The following is a 19,664-nucleotide window of genomic DNA, read 5'->3' on the forward strand; positions in this document are numbered from 1 at the left end:
CTGTATAAAATGTGTAAATAAAGTATTAAAAATTCAATAAGTAAATGTTCATAACTAAAACGCATACCTGAAACAGGTATGCAATTGGTTAACATTAACAACACAGTCAAGTACCTTGTAACACTGAAATCACATTTTCTAAAAATCAATTTAGATACAAGTGAATTAATATGTTTTCACCTGGTACCAAATAATAAATTTCACTGAATATGAAAAGTGAGGGGATGATGAGGAAGACATCTACTCAAGTTCCTAAACACAATGACATAAATGCATCAAAAGATGATTTATTTATGATTCCTTACAAGACAAGTGCAAGTTCAGAAGAAATACTAAATCTAATAGAAAACTTAAGAAAAGAAGTATGATACACAATATGGTAAATATTACATTTCATATTCACAGTACTTTACATACAGCAGAAATTTATGAAATCACAAATTTAAAAAAGAAAAAAGACGAACTAACTTGTACTGTGACAGAAAATAAAATTTGTGAATACAAGATTCATATCTTACAGTAATGCCAGTACATAGGATCACCAAGATTCCAAGATTCTGTCAAATTACTGCAAGGTATCATTAAAATAAATAATATGAATGGCAAACACAAGAAAGTTCAGCACTGGAAGAAAACTAGCCCTTTTTTTAAGTGAATGTTCTGTGACTGCATTCAATTATCCAATCCCAATTTCATGTAGATGAATTGTCAGATAGGTTATAGTGATGTAACATACTCTGTTTCTTCTTCAACATTTCTATAATAGTAGCAAAGATCTATAAAAGTTTGTCAACTAATATGAACTTAGGTCAAATGGAAGGCAAAGTATACAACTGATCAGCAAGAAAATCACCTGGGTAAGCATGGAACTTGCCCGATAACTTAAAACTTTTGAACATAATATGTCTTCACAAATTGTACTTGCATAAGCTGGTATCACATAAGAGATTTTCACAATATTTAAATAGTATCAGAATACTCTCTTCAATCATTAAATGTTTCCAACACAAAAATGAATCTATTTAAGATACATTTAGCCATATGCTGGGCAAGGGGAAGAAATTTAAGTTAGTACCAAGGTATAGTAATATGCTAGTCAGTGGGACCTGTAACGTTTCTCTGAATATTCTATCCATCATTGAGTAAAAAAATCCTCCAAATTTAAGTTATCTACCATATACTGAACTCTCTTTTATTACTAACTTGAAATGATGGTAACCACGATCTGTATTTTACATCATTCAAAAGTATTAAGTAGTAATAAATTAAAGCAAGTAACAGTGAATTGTATACAAGATGGCTAACACAATGTCTGTTAATGAGAACTACAGGAGAACTGAGTATACATACAACAGAATAAAGATATGTCCTGTAATGATTTGCTCATTTTTCATAACAATGTGGGGTAACTTCAGTTATGAAAAGAGCACCATTATAGCAATGATTTTCCAGTATGTATAGGCAATAAAATGAAAAATTAATGGTGATATTGACCCTAGATGATCTGCAGAACTTCAAACCCCATGAGCACTAACGCATTCAGACCACATAGCAACCTTCGCAACAAGAATAATAAATTCACACTTCAATACACACAGTCAAAGTCTTGCATGAAAACTAGAATTATTTACATACATCATTTACAGTCAAATCTTATACTTTAAAAATACCAAATTCACCTCTTTCAAGATCTTTCAACACAGTCTGAAACATCAACAACATCTAATTCGTAAAAAGAAAGAAAAGAATAAAAGAAGTCTTTGGCTCTCTAGATAATACAGAACACAAGATCTGTAAAAATAGTTTTTGTAATTATATTTACACAAGCTTTACATATCTTCCTATAGTACTACTCAAAACCCAATTGAAATACTTCATATCAAACAAAAATGAGATCTCTACACCACGCTAGGAACTACCAAATCCACACACAAACAAAACTGCCAGTAAAAACCATATTTCTAACAATCTACCTCTGAATTTTGGAAAAGATGATTGCAACTAAATACAAGGTCTTTATATTAAAAATGTGCAAGGTAGGTGCAATGTTAGACATACGGTAACCTTGCCACATATAGCCATGGCAGTGGAGTTATCTGTAGCCTCAGATCAGCAGCCGAGTGCGGTGATGTAATGTTAATAAATGGAACTGATAAGTGAAGTCACGTTAATGACTTCCACATGAGTGTTATCGTTGTCATTGCACTGATTTTAATACGTTTTTTCTTAGAAAGTGACGTTTATATTAGAACAATGTGTTTTTGTTATGGAGTGCTATGTAATGTATTCGTCTATCAAGGCGTGCTAGTATAAATTCATTTGTAGATTTCCTGTTATCAGTCTTCCAGACAGGAATACAATACATAACACAGTAAAGAAGTTCTGCACTACCGGGCCTGCTCATAACAAAAAAAATATAGGAGATACGCTGTGTTAATAGAGCAAAACCTCGATGAAATAGCTCTCTTGGAAACAAGCCCCTTTAAATCTTTGTTGTGGCTCACCGTACAGGATAGCGGGTCACATTCTTCAGCCAAAGAAAAGGCTGTAAACTCACAGCTGTCCAAAATTTAAGGGAGCCCAACAGTTTCAAGGATACGGTTTTGTCAGCAGTATTTACAGTCTGTTCACAACAGGTACGCTGACCTGTTTAGGAGGTACCAAATGTGTTTGAGAGCTGAGGGACATCCCCTTCAGCATCTCCTTTAATGACAGGTAAGTTTCTACTCTCTTTATTTCACCAGAAATAGCTTTCCATGACTGTTATTTGATGAAAAACAGTGCATAGATATGGCACATATTTTACCTGCTAGCAGACCAGTGTCAATGTGGCAACATGTTGAGTGATGCTGCAGCACAGTAATAATATAAAGACCCTGCAATTCCAATTAGGAAAAATACTCAAGATGTTCTCTGGCCCAATGGGGTATACAAAAGCAATTTTACATTTCAGGGCCAAATACCAGCCATTTCTTTCACATATCAAAAACAGTGAGCTGCAACTCTGTCACAATAACTGGCACTTCCATTTGCAAATCCAAAAAGACCACCATCAATGCATCTTACAGAAGGTATTCATAAATTATGTTAAGCCAAACTAATATTTTATCCGCATGCTTGTCTGTTTTGTCAATCCCAGCTAGTCTTCCTCATGCCAAAGTATATAATGTAGAAATTGGAAGGAATCCTACAACAGACCTGATGTTTATCAATTTCAGCTAAATTAGTTGTAAGCATAGTGCAGTCCTAGAAATTATAACAAGTAAATCTTGAATGTGAGAGAGGTATGAAATTCCTCACCGAACCACAGTATACGATGTTGAAATTAGCCTAGGAAACTTAGCTGAAAGTAACAATGAATTCAACATAACAGTTATATATCAGATGAGGGCAGAGTTCTAGCAGCTTAGTAATACTAAAGTAACTTAATTTTAGAAAGCACAGAAAGAAACATACTGTTATGTATTTGTCCATTGTAGCTCTTAACCGGATGAGATGAGAAATCCTTGTTCTTAGCAGTTCTGGTAACAATAGGTAATAATACAGAATGTTTTTCTATTATTAACCTAAAGAACTTCAAGGCATTGAGAATCTTTAATGACAATAAGGAGCATAAGTTGCAACAAACCAAATCAATACTTCTAGCATAAATCGTGAGGCAGAGGTTATTATGTGGACCTCAGTCCGGTCACATAGACTGAAGTGATAAATAACAATCTAATGTGTCTTCAGTTGGATGTACTTACTGTATAAAAGAGAATAACAGTTTGCTATTACTTACTTATGAATATAAAATGCATAAAATTTGGATTTTAACAAAAGCAAATATTGCTTTATAAGGTTTATAAGGTCTCTCAACGCATGCTACTGCAGTTCAGCCAAAATTGACCGACAGCGTAAACTATAAGTTCACATACACACAAACACATATTGCGCGCGGGGGGGGGGGGGGGGGGGGGGGGGAGGAGGAGGAGGAGCAGCAGCAACAGGAGGAGGAATGGCATGGGTTATTCATTAGATATTAAATATCTTAGGTACCCAATTACATCCAGTATAATCAGTATCTGAACATGTTAATACAAATCTCAAGCCATACAAAATTACTGAGGTTTCAGTCCACAAAATAATTTTGATACTTCTTTCGAAGTGCTGCATTAAGAAAACACAAACACAAAGAAGTAGCCTTAATTAAAATTCACATAGCTGCATTATGTCAAATGTAGTTAATGTTGAAGGTTTTATGCAGAAACTTTAGTAAACCTCAATAAAGATATGTTCTCTTAAAATCAAATAAAATCAAAACTGAATACTTCATAGTAAAATAAGATATAACAAAACTAACTGATCATGCTGAATACATACATCAAAAGTGCTACTGAATGAAATGAGGAAAGAACTTTGGTTAGACAGTAATACTTAGAAGACTTCACTGGTTTCCCTTAAACTTTATATTAAATACTGTATATTAAACAAAAGAATTAACATTTTAAGACAAAAGGATCAGAATAAATACTGTTAACTTTGCTTCCATTTGTTCATGGAAACAGTTCACACACAATCTCACAGGGAATTCTATTCACTGAATAACATAACTTATTAATACATAAGTAGATACAGCACACTATTAATACTAGAACATAAGTTGTATACAAAAGAACTATTGGCACATTATTAAAAACACAACAGTTACAAATAATTATCTACACAAACATTGCTTTATCTCCAAATATTTATCGTTACCAATATAATGATCATTCCTAGCTGCAAAAGCTACTACGCATAAGGATGTAACGTACATGGAAACAGAGGAGGAAGAAGAGGATAAATTTAAGAATGAAAGATCAAGTTACAAAAAAGGAAACTTGAAACATCCCTGCTTAGCAACTACTTCCATTGAGATGATCACATTTTTATTTAACAACACCAAAAGAAAGTTACATTTCTGAAAAATGTGCTATATTAAGATAATTCAGTTTGCAGTCTTAGTTCTCTTGGCTACATTGCAGGGCAGGTAACTAACAATTCGGTACAAGGGAAAAATCAGTTTCTGCAGACAAGTATTGTAGTAACAATAATGGCCACATGAATACATAAATCATGCACTATAACATTAAAACTTGGTTACAAAAATCTAAAAAAAGAAAAAAGAAAAAAAAATCAAGAGGTTAGGAACTATCACATAAAATGTTGATGGAAAACTAACTGGAATATACCTGAGAGCATAGTTAATTGATGCTTCAAGAGAATACTAATGAGGTGATCAAAGCTTAACAAACCTTCTCAAAATAGGCAGAAAGTGAGAATACAAACAGTGTGGGGATGAGAAAAGCTTACTACAAAAACTTTGGTGGGTGGTTCAATTCTAAGCCCATGCACTTTGGTTTTATTTTGTACTTATGACACATGCAAACTTACGACAGATATAGCAATATTGTTAATTTCAAGGAGTACTATGCATAATAATTTGTATTAGGTATCAAAACTATTCACTATTATGAGTATTCTATCAGACTAACATTCATAAACTATACTGAATCTGCCCATATCACAGAACAAACTATTTCCTCACTCATGTGTGCATACAGTAGAGGTCTGCTATAGGAAATATGGCATATAGTGAGAACTCCGTTGTAACAACAGTTTCTTTTCTGTCCCTTGAAAATTCCTATATTAAACTGTGTACTATCCTTTGGTTATTGTGAGAACCCAATCACTGAGCCATCCGTTATTACAAGTGACCAAGTGTGCGCTACATTTCAGTTATCAATATTTATGCACTCCAGCGATTATATTGAATGCAATCAATATCAATATTTATGCACTCCAGCAATTATATTGAATGCGATCAATCATTTCTGGTACAGTTTTCTCCCTATGTGCAGTAGCGAGTTCTCTTGTCGATAACTGAACTCGAAGGCGATGTCGGAGTCTATTAGTAATACTTGGTGACTGGTGTTCTGTAAACACAATTTGAAACGAAAGAGAACATGCTTCCCTAATAAATACATAAATACAGTTGCCGATAGCAATAGTGAACTCGTCAGAAATAAAGGCTGAAATAAACAATCGCTTAATTTTATTGCTATGTACTGAAATTAAGTAAGAATGTGATACACCTCAAAATACAACACTGAGTGGATGACTAATAATGTTATAGGCTTTACGTCCCACTAACTACTTTATCGTTTTTCAGAGACACAAAGGTGCCCAAATTTAGTCCTGCAGGAGTTCTTTTACGTGCCAGTAATCTACCAACACGAGGCTGACATATTTGAGCACCTTCAAATATACCGGACTGAGCCAGGATCAAACCTGCCAATTTGGGGTCAGAAGGCCACTCAGCCTGGTGAGTGGATGACTGATTTCACAGGTTAGTTCATTCAGTAAAATATCACTAGGTGCTTCTGCAGAGGATAAGGAAAGAGAATGTGTTAAGCGACAAAACGTACTATTGAATACACAAACAAACACTATCCAGCAGTTATAACTTGATAAGTTTTTCTTTTTTTTCTCAACATGCATGCATTTTACGTTGTGTTACGACCTGGTACAGTGAAAAATATAGGCTATCTACCGTTTATGAAGATGGGATGTGAGAGTATTGAAAGGTGTGAAAACTAATATGAAAACCTTTTCCACTGGTAATTATTAACTAACAACAGTGTTAAAAAGGGGCGTAAAACACCAGACAAAAGAAATATCAGTGCATTATTGCAGATCAACACTCTTTCTAAAACAAATGTCAAATGAAACATATTTCAGACCAGTGGGTTATTCAAGATTATTTTCTGGTCACACTCTTCGGCCAGGAATTATTTGGATGTTAAACTTGACCATATGCAAGAGGATGACTTTGACTGTCATCTCCAATTCAACAACAATTCAATTGACTTCAGTCAAAACTTGAAGGTGCGAGTTGAAAGATGAAGATGCATGCCCAATTCCTGGATTTTAAATTTTTCTTCATTAGTCAGCGATTTTATGACTTTTTCAGTATGCATAACCATACCACACGGCAAATATGCATCACGTTAGCCAACTTTACACGATTATGTTCTTAATCCGTACCTCAGCTATCATGTGACAAACAATCACTACCCTTCACTGTACCACTCTAACACAGGATAAATTTCTTCGTGGAACGATAAGTAATGTATTTTTATATAGATTTAATATGATGTGAATCGGGACTTCGAAATTACGACATGCCAAGTGAGAAATAGTCTTAATGAGGCGAAATTACGACATGCCAAGTGAGAAATAGTCTTCATGAGGAACGCACTAACAAGGTTTCACTGTACATCCTCAGGTCTGGTTAAATTCCGGAAAGGCTATTCCCATGTAAATTTATAACGAAAAGGTTATCATTACTCTACTGGTGCTTGAAATATGTTTTCATTATACATAATGAGGTTTTAGGTTAGGTGATGCTGTTTGAATAAGAAAACTGAAAAGTTTGCCACAGAAGCCACTGGAGTGATACCACTACGATTTTTCAGAATTAAATTGAACGTAAGCGCTCATGTTGTCCTTTTTAATGTGTGTGAGGATTTTACCACAATTTTACAAACAATCGGATATAATGACAATCTGCTACAGCGAGCCATCATGAATTCTCGCTCTAACAGACTTCTACTGTATATGAAAAGTTCAAATTTTTCGAATATTTTTCTCCCAATGAACACTAAATTTACAGATTTTCGATATATATATATATATACACACACACACACATATTGCAAGACTGTGAATGAACACGGGTCTTAACAAAATCCTGAATCTTGTAAGGAACAGAAGTTACATAACAAGTTAGGTCGAATCCCTTATTACAGCAATTAAAAGATACTGTATATGAATGAAACAACTTAGAAAGGAAAATATTACAGAAGAAAAGAAAGCATTCATTTTTGTCAATGAAAAGCAGTTGACTGACAAGAAAGGTAAATGTTTTTAAAAATATCTAATTTCTTGAAACATTTCATGTAATATGATTTCATGCATGACAGAATATAACTGACTCAGATTGTTATTAAATTAAAAAATTATAGTAGTTTCATTCATATAAAACTTCTATATAGAAAACCTGCAAAAATGCTGATGGCTGAAGCTAAAATAATCACACCAGTCAACATGGCCAATTTGCAAGATTACAAGAAAACAAGACTCATGTTCTCCCCATTTTTCTTCAAAATGTCTATTCCTTCAACCCATATAAACTGATAGATCTTACTTGCAGCATTCAATGGATAACAGGTCTTTCTGCACATTCAAAAACCAGCAATGAAAAAGATATATAACTTTCAATCAAACTTTTTAGAATTTTCCCCAGAGAGGAGGAAATAAAAAATTACTTTAAGCACTTTACAGTGAATGCTACTTTCTGGAATGTTAGAACTGTAGTGTAATTAACACATGAGTAAGTAAATGGAATGTTGCTATTTCATATGTGATAGGCTGAAACAGTAACCAAAATATCTAACATTACTTCAAGGGCACCAACATAGGCTTATTCTTCTTCCCTAAAAAGAAGAGTGCAACATTTCAGAACAAACACTTAGTAATGCCAATTAAGAGCAATACATGCTAAAAGAAAATTTAATAGCACTAACAAGATGTGTATTCAGAGTGTTTTGCCAGAAATACTTCACTTTGCATTCATCTGATATTCCATATCAATAAATGAAACACTCCAACATGAACTAAATATTCCACACTACATAGTAATGTCAGATCACGTTATCATAAAAATTAAAAACTGAACTGATCAAATATTCAATAAAATTAATTTGATCAAATGACCACTGACTAGCCCATCCTATTGATGACTTCAAATACAAATCATAAATTTTAAGTCGATTTCAATTAAAAGTTGAAACTGTTTAATATGTGAAATCAGCATGATATGATTTCACTACAAACAAAAAGGAAATTAATGTGCTCTTCCGTTAAGAGTAAATACTGTAATAAATTCAATTATGCAGACAAAAAAAATGTCAGAATGAGTTCTAAATCAATTAAGTAAGAACAGAAAGAAAATGAATTACCATAGCAATGTGATACACAACATATTACCATTTCTCAAGCACTAAATCAGAAATTCATGAGAATGTGTATAGGATGACAATCACAAACTGGCCTCAATAGATAAATTTATGAGAAATTTGTAGCACCTGACTTGTACTCTAGCAAATGACTAAAAGATTTCTCCATTTCTAAAAGATACTTAGCATTTCTTTTTCTTCCACTAGTAGGAGGTGATAAAACTTCAGTCGAACACAGTATAAGAGTGAAAGCAACAACTTGTGATGTGGGTGCATGTCACAGTTCTATTAAAAAAGTTTACTGCAAGTTTATGCAACTACGTTCAGCAAACTATGCACTTTGGACACGAAGGCAGAGAAAGTTTAGTCTACTCTTTTATCTACTGCCATTAGAGCATCCAGAAGACTTGGACAACCATCCACTTTAATGCCTCTTCTTTTGAGATCTGAGAGGCGGGCTTCTAGAGGGCGCTTATCTCTACCTAGAGTCCACCAGAGCCTAACACACAACTGGAGAAGGGGAACATAAAACTGAAGGAGGTCAGCATCGCTTACCGCCTCATAGCGGCACAACGCAAGATCAGCATAACGTTCAGATGCAGTAGCAGTAGGATCTGCATGGCTGCAAGCAACAAGACGACATAAAGCCATCATTACAGCAGGATGGCGATCAGTATGAAGCTTGTTTAAAAGTCGGAAATTGTTCTCCAGTAGAGGTACAGCCTGATCATATCTTTCAGCTTCCATCCACCGCCGAGCCTCACGCTGTTCACGGCCCTGTAGAAATTCTGTGAGAAAGGGTGAATCACGAAGTCGCTGTTCACTAGCTGCATACTCCAAGAGACTTTCAAAACTAGCACTTCGCTGAGATATCACACCAGGAGCAAAGTTTCCCAATAAAACCTTCTTGGGGAATCCTACTCCAGCCATAAGCTGTGGAAACTCACGGCGAAGGGATTCATATAACTCAAGAAAATCAGTATACCGACGTTCAATCACAGCAGGATTAGGATCCAACACTGCACCATCTTTCCGGACCATTATTGTGTACGCCTGAAAAGATAAATACAGAAGTTTTAGTACAGAAAAACTTCACAAGCACAAAATATTGGCTCAAACTAATGACCATACATGTACATGAAGAAAATTGGAAGAGAAGCCATGGTACATGAGCTGCAAGTTCATTTATCCAACCAAGACCCTCCAACTCTATGAAGAGAAACCAATGAAGGAACCTGGGTAAGCTTCAAATCTGTTAAGAGACCATAATATGGTCTAATGTATCTATTCTAGTCAAACTAGATTTCCTGTTACAGCACGTTCAATGATTTTGCATGCAGGAGTCTTCTAACGGACAATAATAACAGGTCTGATGCATAAGAAAGTCCTCTTCACAATTTGTTGGAAAGAAAATAAAACTTTCCATCACCTGTGTACTCTGCTATGAATAATCCAATACAGGACAGGGCATCACATCCTAGATTTGGCACCTTCTTCCACTTGAATTATAACTCTTTGCAGTCATGAGTACAGCAAATGGGTTGCTCTACAGCCTGCCCTTTTACCACTTTTCTTCCACTAACTATCATGATCATGACCTCTCTGCAACACATCCTTCTTCACTAGATCAATCCACATTCTTCTCTGTTTTCCCACAGATAGTCTTCCTTTCACCTCTCTTCCAAATTCTTTTAAGTTCTGTTTACTGGCATCCCCTTCATGTGTCCAAACCACTTCAGTCTGTATGCCTGTAGCCATAAGAAGTGCAAACAGAATGAACCAGCAAGTTAGAGAGTGCACTCTCGGGAATCTCATCTACAGCCCTAATGTTGGTGAACTTATGTATCTGTAATTACCCCACAGCCTGGGAGGCTGCAACAGTCTCAGAATCTCTAGTTGTTGATTCCACACCACTAGATCAAGTTTCAGAACTGTCAGAGACTGTGTGACTGTCATAGTGCAGCAACATCTCCATGTTAAAAGATCTCACACACAGGCATCTTCTGACAGACAATAATAACAACAACAAAGTCCTACCATGACCAGAGAGTTACGAGAGCACAATTGTATAGTCTGGGAATTCTTCATGACAAACCGTCATACAGGCTACGAGTACGTGATCGCCAGTTTGTTCAAGGACAGGCTGTAGAGCAATTCCTGAGCTGCACTCGTAACTGAGGTTCCTCTCTGTTTATTCTGAATGGTGACAGGGCTAGAAAAAGTGTCCTAAAACCTATTCAGTCCAACCTCTACCCAACTAACTAGACAGCCACATCCATAGAGTATACCACATGTTGATGAAATTCAACAAAGAACTTTAATTTCACCACATGGAACATTTCAACTTGGATATGGACATTGAACAGCAATTGTAGCTCGTATTATTGCAGCAGAGCTTGTGGATGTAGAAAGGGTTTATTCAGCCATAACTGGTAATCTTGATGCACTTGGAAGAAATTATACTTGTCAGCAAGTGAATGCTTATGATGATGGATGCTTCTATCCAATTAAATAGCAATGTCTTCAAGGCACATAATGTTCTGCAATGGTTCACCCATGGGAGCAAATTTTATGGATGTGCAGTTCTGTTCCAGTGATCTTAAAATAGGAACAGTCAAAAAGAAAAGTTGGATAACAGTTTTGGTATTATCTTGAATAACAACATATCAGCCGTTAGCTGCAATTAATTAATGGTCGTGACAAAAATACATAGCACAATGCTTTATAGTAGTAGTCTATCTTGATGTTTTTATATTACAATTTTTCAGAATGTTTAGGAAATATATACCAACAATATGGAATCAGTTAATTAATGGAGTATGATTTATACAGTGTCATCTTGGTTTTGAGTGGTACTTGTTTATCCCATAGTAGCTGTCTTACTTGGAGGTAAAAGTGTATTGCTTTGCTGATTCGACTGTTTACTTCATATTTAGCTAAGTTATCCTTGGACATAATGTCCAAGGCTGTCTGTAATTAAAGAAATTTCTTAAGCCTACTGTTCAAAATAAGTGAGCAAGTTGTAAAACCATCTGGTTAAAACCTCTGGTTCGAGAGATTAAGATTTGTGATTATTGACTTGCAAATACGTAACTGATGATTTGGCATTTGACGTAGTCCTTGACGAAGAGATCAAATGTTAAATTATGAGAACAACTTGATTGAAGTATCTTGAATGAAAATAGGCCATCATTAATCTTGTTAAGAAGTAAAGTTGTAAGTAGCACAGCTTGATGGTGTTGGTACTTGTTGAATACTAGCGTGTTGGTCGAAAGGGACATCAAACTTGTAATGGATGATATGAGATGTCAAGCGTGTGTAGACTGTCTGTCATCATCATCATCATCGTTGACCAACTCCAGTTTCCCCAGGTGTGGTATACGAGCCCCTTCCATTTTGTTCTGTCCATGAACCATTCTTCGTTCACAATCCGCTCCCAATCTTGACCTCTCTCCTCTACATCCTTCTTCACTAAGTCTGTCCATTTTTCTCTAGGTCTGCCCACTGGTCTCTTTCCCCTGATTTCTCTTTCATACTCTTTTCTTGCAGACCTGTTGGCACTCATTCTTTTCACATGACCAAACCACTTCAGTCTTGCCTTTTGGATCTTCTGGAGTAAGGAGTCTTCTAGTCCTACGTCTTCTCTGACTTTTTCATTCCTGACTTTATCCCTTCTGGTCTTCTGGATCATTGTGCATAGGAACTTCATTTCTGCTGCTTGGAGTTTCGAGTTGTCCTTTCTTGTTAATGTGGCGGTTTCCAGGCTGTACGTGAGGATAGGGGTGGAGTATGATTTATACAGTGTCTTCTTGGTTTTGAGTGGTACTTGTTTATCCCATAGTAGCTGTCTTACTTGAGGTAAAAATGTATTGCTTTGCTGATTCGACTGTTTACTTCATATTTAGCTAAGTTATCCTTGGACATAATGTCCAAGACTGTCTGTAATTAAAGAAATTTATTATTAAGCCTACTGTTCAAAATAAGTGAGCTACGCAGTGAAGATGAATAAATTAGAGTTATCACTTACTCCTCAGACCGCTGAGATGGTACCTACAAATGCAAAGAGGAGAAGAACTCCACCTAATCAATACCTGCTTATTATTGTTATTAAAAATACAGGACCGCTAGGGTCGAAACGTCAATATACCTTCTACTTTCGCTCCTTCAAGCAAGATAAATACAACTATAGACAGCCGAACACTTTTCCATGCTCCTGCAACTACTTAAAGAAGACTGTTATCTTATCGTAACACATTTGACTTTCACACCTTCAAGCCAGTTAAATAAGACTATAGACAGCTGAACAGCTACTTAAGAAGACTGTTGTCTTATCCATACCTGCCAACTTTTAGAAACCAAAAATAGGAAGATTGTTAAATTCTTGGATTTCATCACATATAATCCACCACGGTCTAGGTGAAAAAAGGTCAGGATAAAAGGCATACATATCCTACAGTTGCAAAGCGAATTGACCATTAAGTTTAAAATCTTAAACTAAGAAAACATAAAAATGGTTACAAGAAAATGTACCTAATCATTCTCATTTATGACACATACGAATAATATTTGTCACACCGACACACACAACAAAATGCATAATACCGTATTTTCTCACGTAATTAACGTTTTTTTAACAAAAAATACTGACGAAAACTTTGAATGCGAAAAATTATTCAAGGAATTCAGATATTTACAAATTATTAACAATTCATTTACATTTTAAAGATAGGCTACATAAAATATGGTCATCGAAGAAGGGACCGTGCAACATTACCCCAAACCGTTCGTATCCAATCTTGTACGAGTGATGTGACCATCCACCCTTTTTCTTGAATACGAACGTGGATCACTCTCGGAAATTTTGCTTTAGGCATTGTTTTTCGTTTTAGAACCGTGTAAGTTGTAAGATTTCCGCCATCAGCTGTTACAGCAAGCATTGCAGTACATTGTTGTTTTTTTGCTTACAGTAGCGCGTACGATAACACTATATGTTCCTTTCTTATCGATTGTTTGACTTCGTCGCATATGGAAACTGACTGGCGTCTGACCTGCGGTCCTTATATGGGAGATCAAATATTCCTTCACTTTACGCTTCTCAATCACAAAGCGATGAAAATCATTCGTCATTTTTTGGCACAATGTTGTTCTTCGTCGAAGAGGAAGTCCATATCTCTTCATAAAATTAATCAAGCCTCGGCTAACCTTCATATCAGAGACACTGATTCCATGTGCAGCGGCTATTTCTCATTCTTTAAAATACAGTACAGCATTACGTGAGAAACGGCTTATCCCACGTTGCGTAACAAAATCATATAATTAAACAGATCCTCCTCCACATGCGGAAACTTGCCGCTTTTTGGTCCGCGAAATGCTTTGCGAGAGTTGTTGGCCGCTTGAAGTGCACTTCTGTTACCGCGGTAACGCACGTTTCATTTGGACACTTAGGACTTGCTGCCCGCTGCCCTATTCCCGTATGTTTCGGCGTAACTGACCACCGCGAGTTTGGATGATCCAGTATTACTCGAAGACTGTGGACTGACAAACAAGTATGAGATCACAGAATGTCCCGTACCAGAAACACTACTAAAACTAGGGCAGTGGGATTTCCTAACGACAAATAACAGCACGTTGCCCTGTATTCGGAATGCCCGCTTTCGCAATAGGAAGCCTGCTACTTGAGTAGTTGACATATTTATTTCGAAAAGCATCCGGAGCTGCGTGATGGATGTCCGAAGTTGTGGGTGCGTCAAATAAGTGACTATTTCTTTTTCTCCACTTTGGACCCAAAAATATTGGGATGCGTAAATTGTGAAAGGGCGTTAATTACGTGAGAAAATACGGTAGTTTCCTTTATCAGACGATAACATGAACTGAAATTTATAGGTATCTCTGAACACTTGGAGATAACGTTTGTTATATTTTTTCGCCATTACGAGAAAAGAAAATACCAGAAACTGTCACCGACACAACACCCTTAAAAACATTCAACTCATTAAAATACGCTAAACTACCAGATACAAAACAATTCAGTATGTCCCATACAGTATTAACATACAACTTTGACAGAGGGGGAAAGCATAGAGATGCAAGAAAAAACACGTCGCCTACAACTCTGACGAAACTACGCACAGAAACGAAGTTTACAGGGCGCAAACAACACAATAACAAACTCTTTCTTTCGTCCCGATTAACTGAGTCGCCAGCACGCGCTAGCCTCTCTTGCTTGCAGGACGATTGCCGCCCCGAATCCCCAGCTGTATTAAGTCTACACGCTGCTGTGGTGAGCGGGAAACACTCACGAAATAAGGCATCAAATAAATACGCTTAAAAATGAGGTTTCGTAAATTAAACAAGCACATAAGAATTTATCTTTTATCCTAGGGGAAGAGTATTGGCCGTACTAGAGGTTATATTGGTCAAAAATAGGAAGACGTGAAAATAAATCGGAAAATCGGAAGACGAGTTAAAAACCGGAAAGTTTCCGGGTAAATCGGGAGGGTTGGCAGGTATGCTTATCTTAACATACGAAATTAACATCTTTAACAGTCTATCAGCTTTACTTTTTCTTATCCTCCAACGGGAGTTATCAAGGAAACATTTCTATTCCATTATAAAGATTGAGCTGTTTATTGTTCTAACCTCAATAGGTTTTTGGGTGCATTGACTCAACGCTCCAGAAAGTATAATCTTGTGAACTTGTGACATGCAGCTTGATACTACAATTTTAACCAAGGACATTCTAATAATTTTTTATGTTTAGACTAATTAATATTTAATTCTTAAAAATGATCTCTTTGTATTGAATAGGTGAATATTTAAAAAATAACACTTGTAACATACTTTATATTTATACCGGGGACTTGTCGACTCACTTCCACGGCGTCTCACTGCAGTTCGCAGGGCCAGAGGAGGCCCCACACGCTATTAGGTGACTATCCCATGACATTTGCTAAGTCAGTGTAGAAGGCTTAAAAGAGGGACAAGACAAGTTATTATCGAGTATAGTATGAATTTTTATGAGGCTCACCTTGCTTAGCGTGCCGTGTAACTCAACCCATTACCGCCCACTGATACCATATGGTATCAGGAGACAGTAGAAGTTTAACTGAGCTGGTACTGGCTTGAGTCGCAAGAGGGGTTTAGTTGGAGCTTTATACGTTCTTTGGTTTGAAGTGACGCATGCATGAATTCAGGTGTGATTCTCTGGAGTGCAAATCATGAACGTTCGATATGTGTAAGTATAATATTGCCCTTATTATCTATTATTCCTTTCTAATCAGTATATTATAACATTGACGATGAATCAAAGAAACCTTGAATTTCAACAATGTTATTTCTGACAACACAGCAATGCCTCTAAGTGCATGATACCATACGGTATCACTGGGCGTTTATGATATCAATCCGTTGATGCAGTAATTTTAAAAATATTATATCGTACATTCGAAGGTTACTTATGTGCTAAATGCAGTTGATTAGATATTTATCTTTTATTATTCCAGGGGTGGACTGACCTTATCAGAAGTGATGGATATATTGGAAGCAGAGGATGAGTTAGGACATCAGACTGAGGATATTTTCATTGGACCACCGGATGGTAATGTTGACACAGATGAAGATTCAGCCAATGAAGATGAGGGAGGAATGGTTCATAACCTAACTGGACGTCAGCTGCGTGCTGTAGCTGAAACACGCTTAGCAAACAACGAACGTATTGGAGGAGATTATGAACCCCTTGAAATTTCCTCTAGTACTTTCTCACCATCCATGCAGCCTACGGAGAAAAATCAACAACAGCAGCAGCGACAACAACAACAACCCGAAAAACAAGCTCCTGAGTGGATTCTAGAAAGATTAGCCAATCCAGCTATTTACGAATGGATTGACGGTGACTTAGAACGTGTTGATGTTCCCTGCCCTCCTCCTGACTACAGAGCACATCACAACTTGACTTCCGTAGAGAAGTTGTTCAAGTGAATCTAAAACGCTATTTTGTCCCACAAAAGATTCCTGGGAGAGTAAGTGTTGCCCGAAATACAATGCCAGCTTTGAGATTTGATGGACTCAATCACTTTGTTGCAAACTGCAATAGGAGATGATGTGCCAATGAAGGGCATTCGGCAGAACAATGTGTGTGAAGTGTAATGTAGGCTTATGCGTAACATGTTTTGCTACATACCATACTCAGTGAGCTGTGTCAACAGGTTGGAACAATATTAACAATTTATTGTACCCTGTACAATGATAGCAGTGTAACCGCCCAGTGATACCATACGGTATCAGCTAATATCTCGTAAAATATATAATTGTTTGAAAATATTGTGTTATTTTCCCAATTTGTATACCCTAACCATCACAAATTAATGAAAATATCATTAAAGTAGGAACTTTTTTTTTCTGGGAGGAGATAAAAGACTGAAGCGTGTGGTGTGCGAGGACAGAGCGGTGGTATGGGTGGGAAGAAGGATGGGAAGAGGCTTGTGGAATGTGGGGGTAAGGGAGAGGTGTTTAAGGCGGGTCGGAGGGCAATGCGGTGGGGGTATGTGGCATAAGACGGTGTTGTGTTTTGCGTAAAATATTGAATGCCTGCTTGAAAACTTGATGCTTTTAAAGACCTCTTATCTCATCTCCTCTCTACAAGTTAAGCTACACAGCACGCTAAACAAGGCTTCACAATCCACATTGAACTGGGAAAATCTTGGTCCAGCACTTTAACAAAGGACCTACATATACATAATTCTCCAGCGTGTGACGTGCCGGCAAAACACAGACTTATAAAACTTCGTCGAACAACTGTATACAAAAATTGCTTTCGAGACTCATTTCACCATGTCAGAAAGATATTTCCACCAGAGGAGATAGATTTTAATATGTTTATCAAGTTTCAATTAACATATAACCTTAACCTCAGCATTAGAATGTGTGATATCATCAAGTTTACACAAGACTACAACACCTCTAAAGCGTTATAAACATCTTTAACCAGAACTCCTACTTTTAAGTGTGAATATTTGTCACATACTATGTGTCTGTGCATGTATACTGTCACGTACTTACATATTTTGATTTTGACATCTTGCTCAGTTTGTAATATAGCCTGATGATGACTCAAAAAACGAGTCGAAACCACTACCACAAATAAACCATGTTGTAAAATAACAATCTTGTACAACATACATTGTATTGAAAAGGTGGAACCCTTATATTCACTTTTACTATTGTGATTCTCAGTTCAATACGGAACATTAATGAAGTTACAAGTAACAACTCTCATTATTGTTCCGTATTGAAGAAGACGTTAGGCATAGATATCAAGGATAATTAAATAATTAAATGATATAGGGGTCACATAAACCCCGATTTGCAATCCTCTTCACCGAAAAGAAGATCCATTTTAGTTTTGGACATTTTCCATATTAAATAGATTAGGACCAAAAAAACTTTACTGTATTGACTTAGGTTTGTATATATTGTATATAATGTATATGTTGTATATAGTGTATATATTAGTATGTTTATATTAGTTAAAAAGGTCCCAAACCTTGACCTAAAGGTTGTTTACAGGCTGAAGACGCCCAAAATAATGGGTGAAACATGTACCTGACCAAATGAGTCTACATAAAATCATGTAGATAATAACCACATTAAACGTGGAAAGTATTGAATAGGTGGTTTTTTTTATTTAATTATCCTTGATATCTATGCCTAACATTAATGAAGTTTTTCATTTTGAATGCTCTAATACCGTCGCAGGCGGAAAAGAACAAGAGTTGACCAAGGGAGGTCGGACAGAATAGATGAAAGTGAGGAATCTGGCACAAGTAAGTGGAAACAATGCTAGGACTCAGCTAAGGGCCCTATGGTCGCCACCCACGCTCCCAAGTTCAGAGCCCCCGGGGCCCCTTTTAGTCACCTCTTATGACGTGCAGGAGGTACCATGGGTGTATTCTTCGTCTGTGCCCCCCCCCCGCTGATTAGGTTGATGTCAGGAAGGGCATACAGTTGCACAAACTCGCTACGAAGATTCGTCTCGCTTCATACTCGACCCCATACAGAAAAGGGATAAGGGTATCCTATTATGATATTATGCAATATTGATACAAAAGAACTTAATAGCCAGTCATTCGTCTCTGTCAGTTGAGCAGTAGGCCTACCACACAATACACATGAGTAAACCTAATCACTGCTTTCATTTGAATTATTGTCTTGTGCCACCAACTTCCCTGCTACCAGCATTTCGTCATTTTCACTGCCATTTCGTCAGCCATGCATCGAGAGAATTCGAGGTACAGTCTATTTTGAAACTTTTAAAAATAGTTTTGATCCCGAATATAGAGTCCGAACAGTGAGGATGTATTCCCAAGTGGTTTCTGGAAATGGTCTCTGATATTCCCAGTTGGTGTATGTGTAGCAGAAACCACTCCTTCCGAATAAAGCCGTGCTGTAAAAAGCGTGCCAAACAACCAGCTGATATGTTGCCATTGATGCTTTTACAGCCAGTACTAATAGGCTTTTGGGCTTATGCTGTGTCAAGAATTTCAACTTGTTTTCTTGACACGGCATACACCCAAAAGCCTATATTGAGCCCTTATTGAAGTGCTCATTCAATTACTCAGTCGTTTA

General features: G+C 36.7%; 1 protein-coding gene across 1 annotated transcript in view; it reads right to left on the minus strand.

Annotated features, from left to right (window-relative positions):
• Nucleotides 1-248: 248 nt before the first annotated feature.
• Snx21 (Sorting nexin 21) overlaps nt 249-19,664 on the minus strand; it is a 67,792-nt gene continuing 48,376 nt past the window's right edge. Inside the window, exon 4 of the mRNA XM_067151196.2 lies at nt 249-10,094. Coding sequence (XP_067007297.2) covers nt 9,405-10,094 — 690 coding nt within the window. The 3' untranslated portion in view covers nt 249-9,404. The remainder of the gene's footprint in view (nt 10,095-19,664) is intronic.

This window comes from Anabrus simplex, chromosome 7 (assembly GCF_040414725.1).
Source record: "Anabrus simplex isolate iqAnaSimp1 chromosome 7, ASM4041472v1, whole genome shotgun sequence".
Lineage (NCBI taxonomy): Eukaryota > Metazoa > Arthropoda > Insecta > Orthoptera > Tettigoniidae > Anabrus > Anabrus simplex.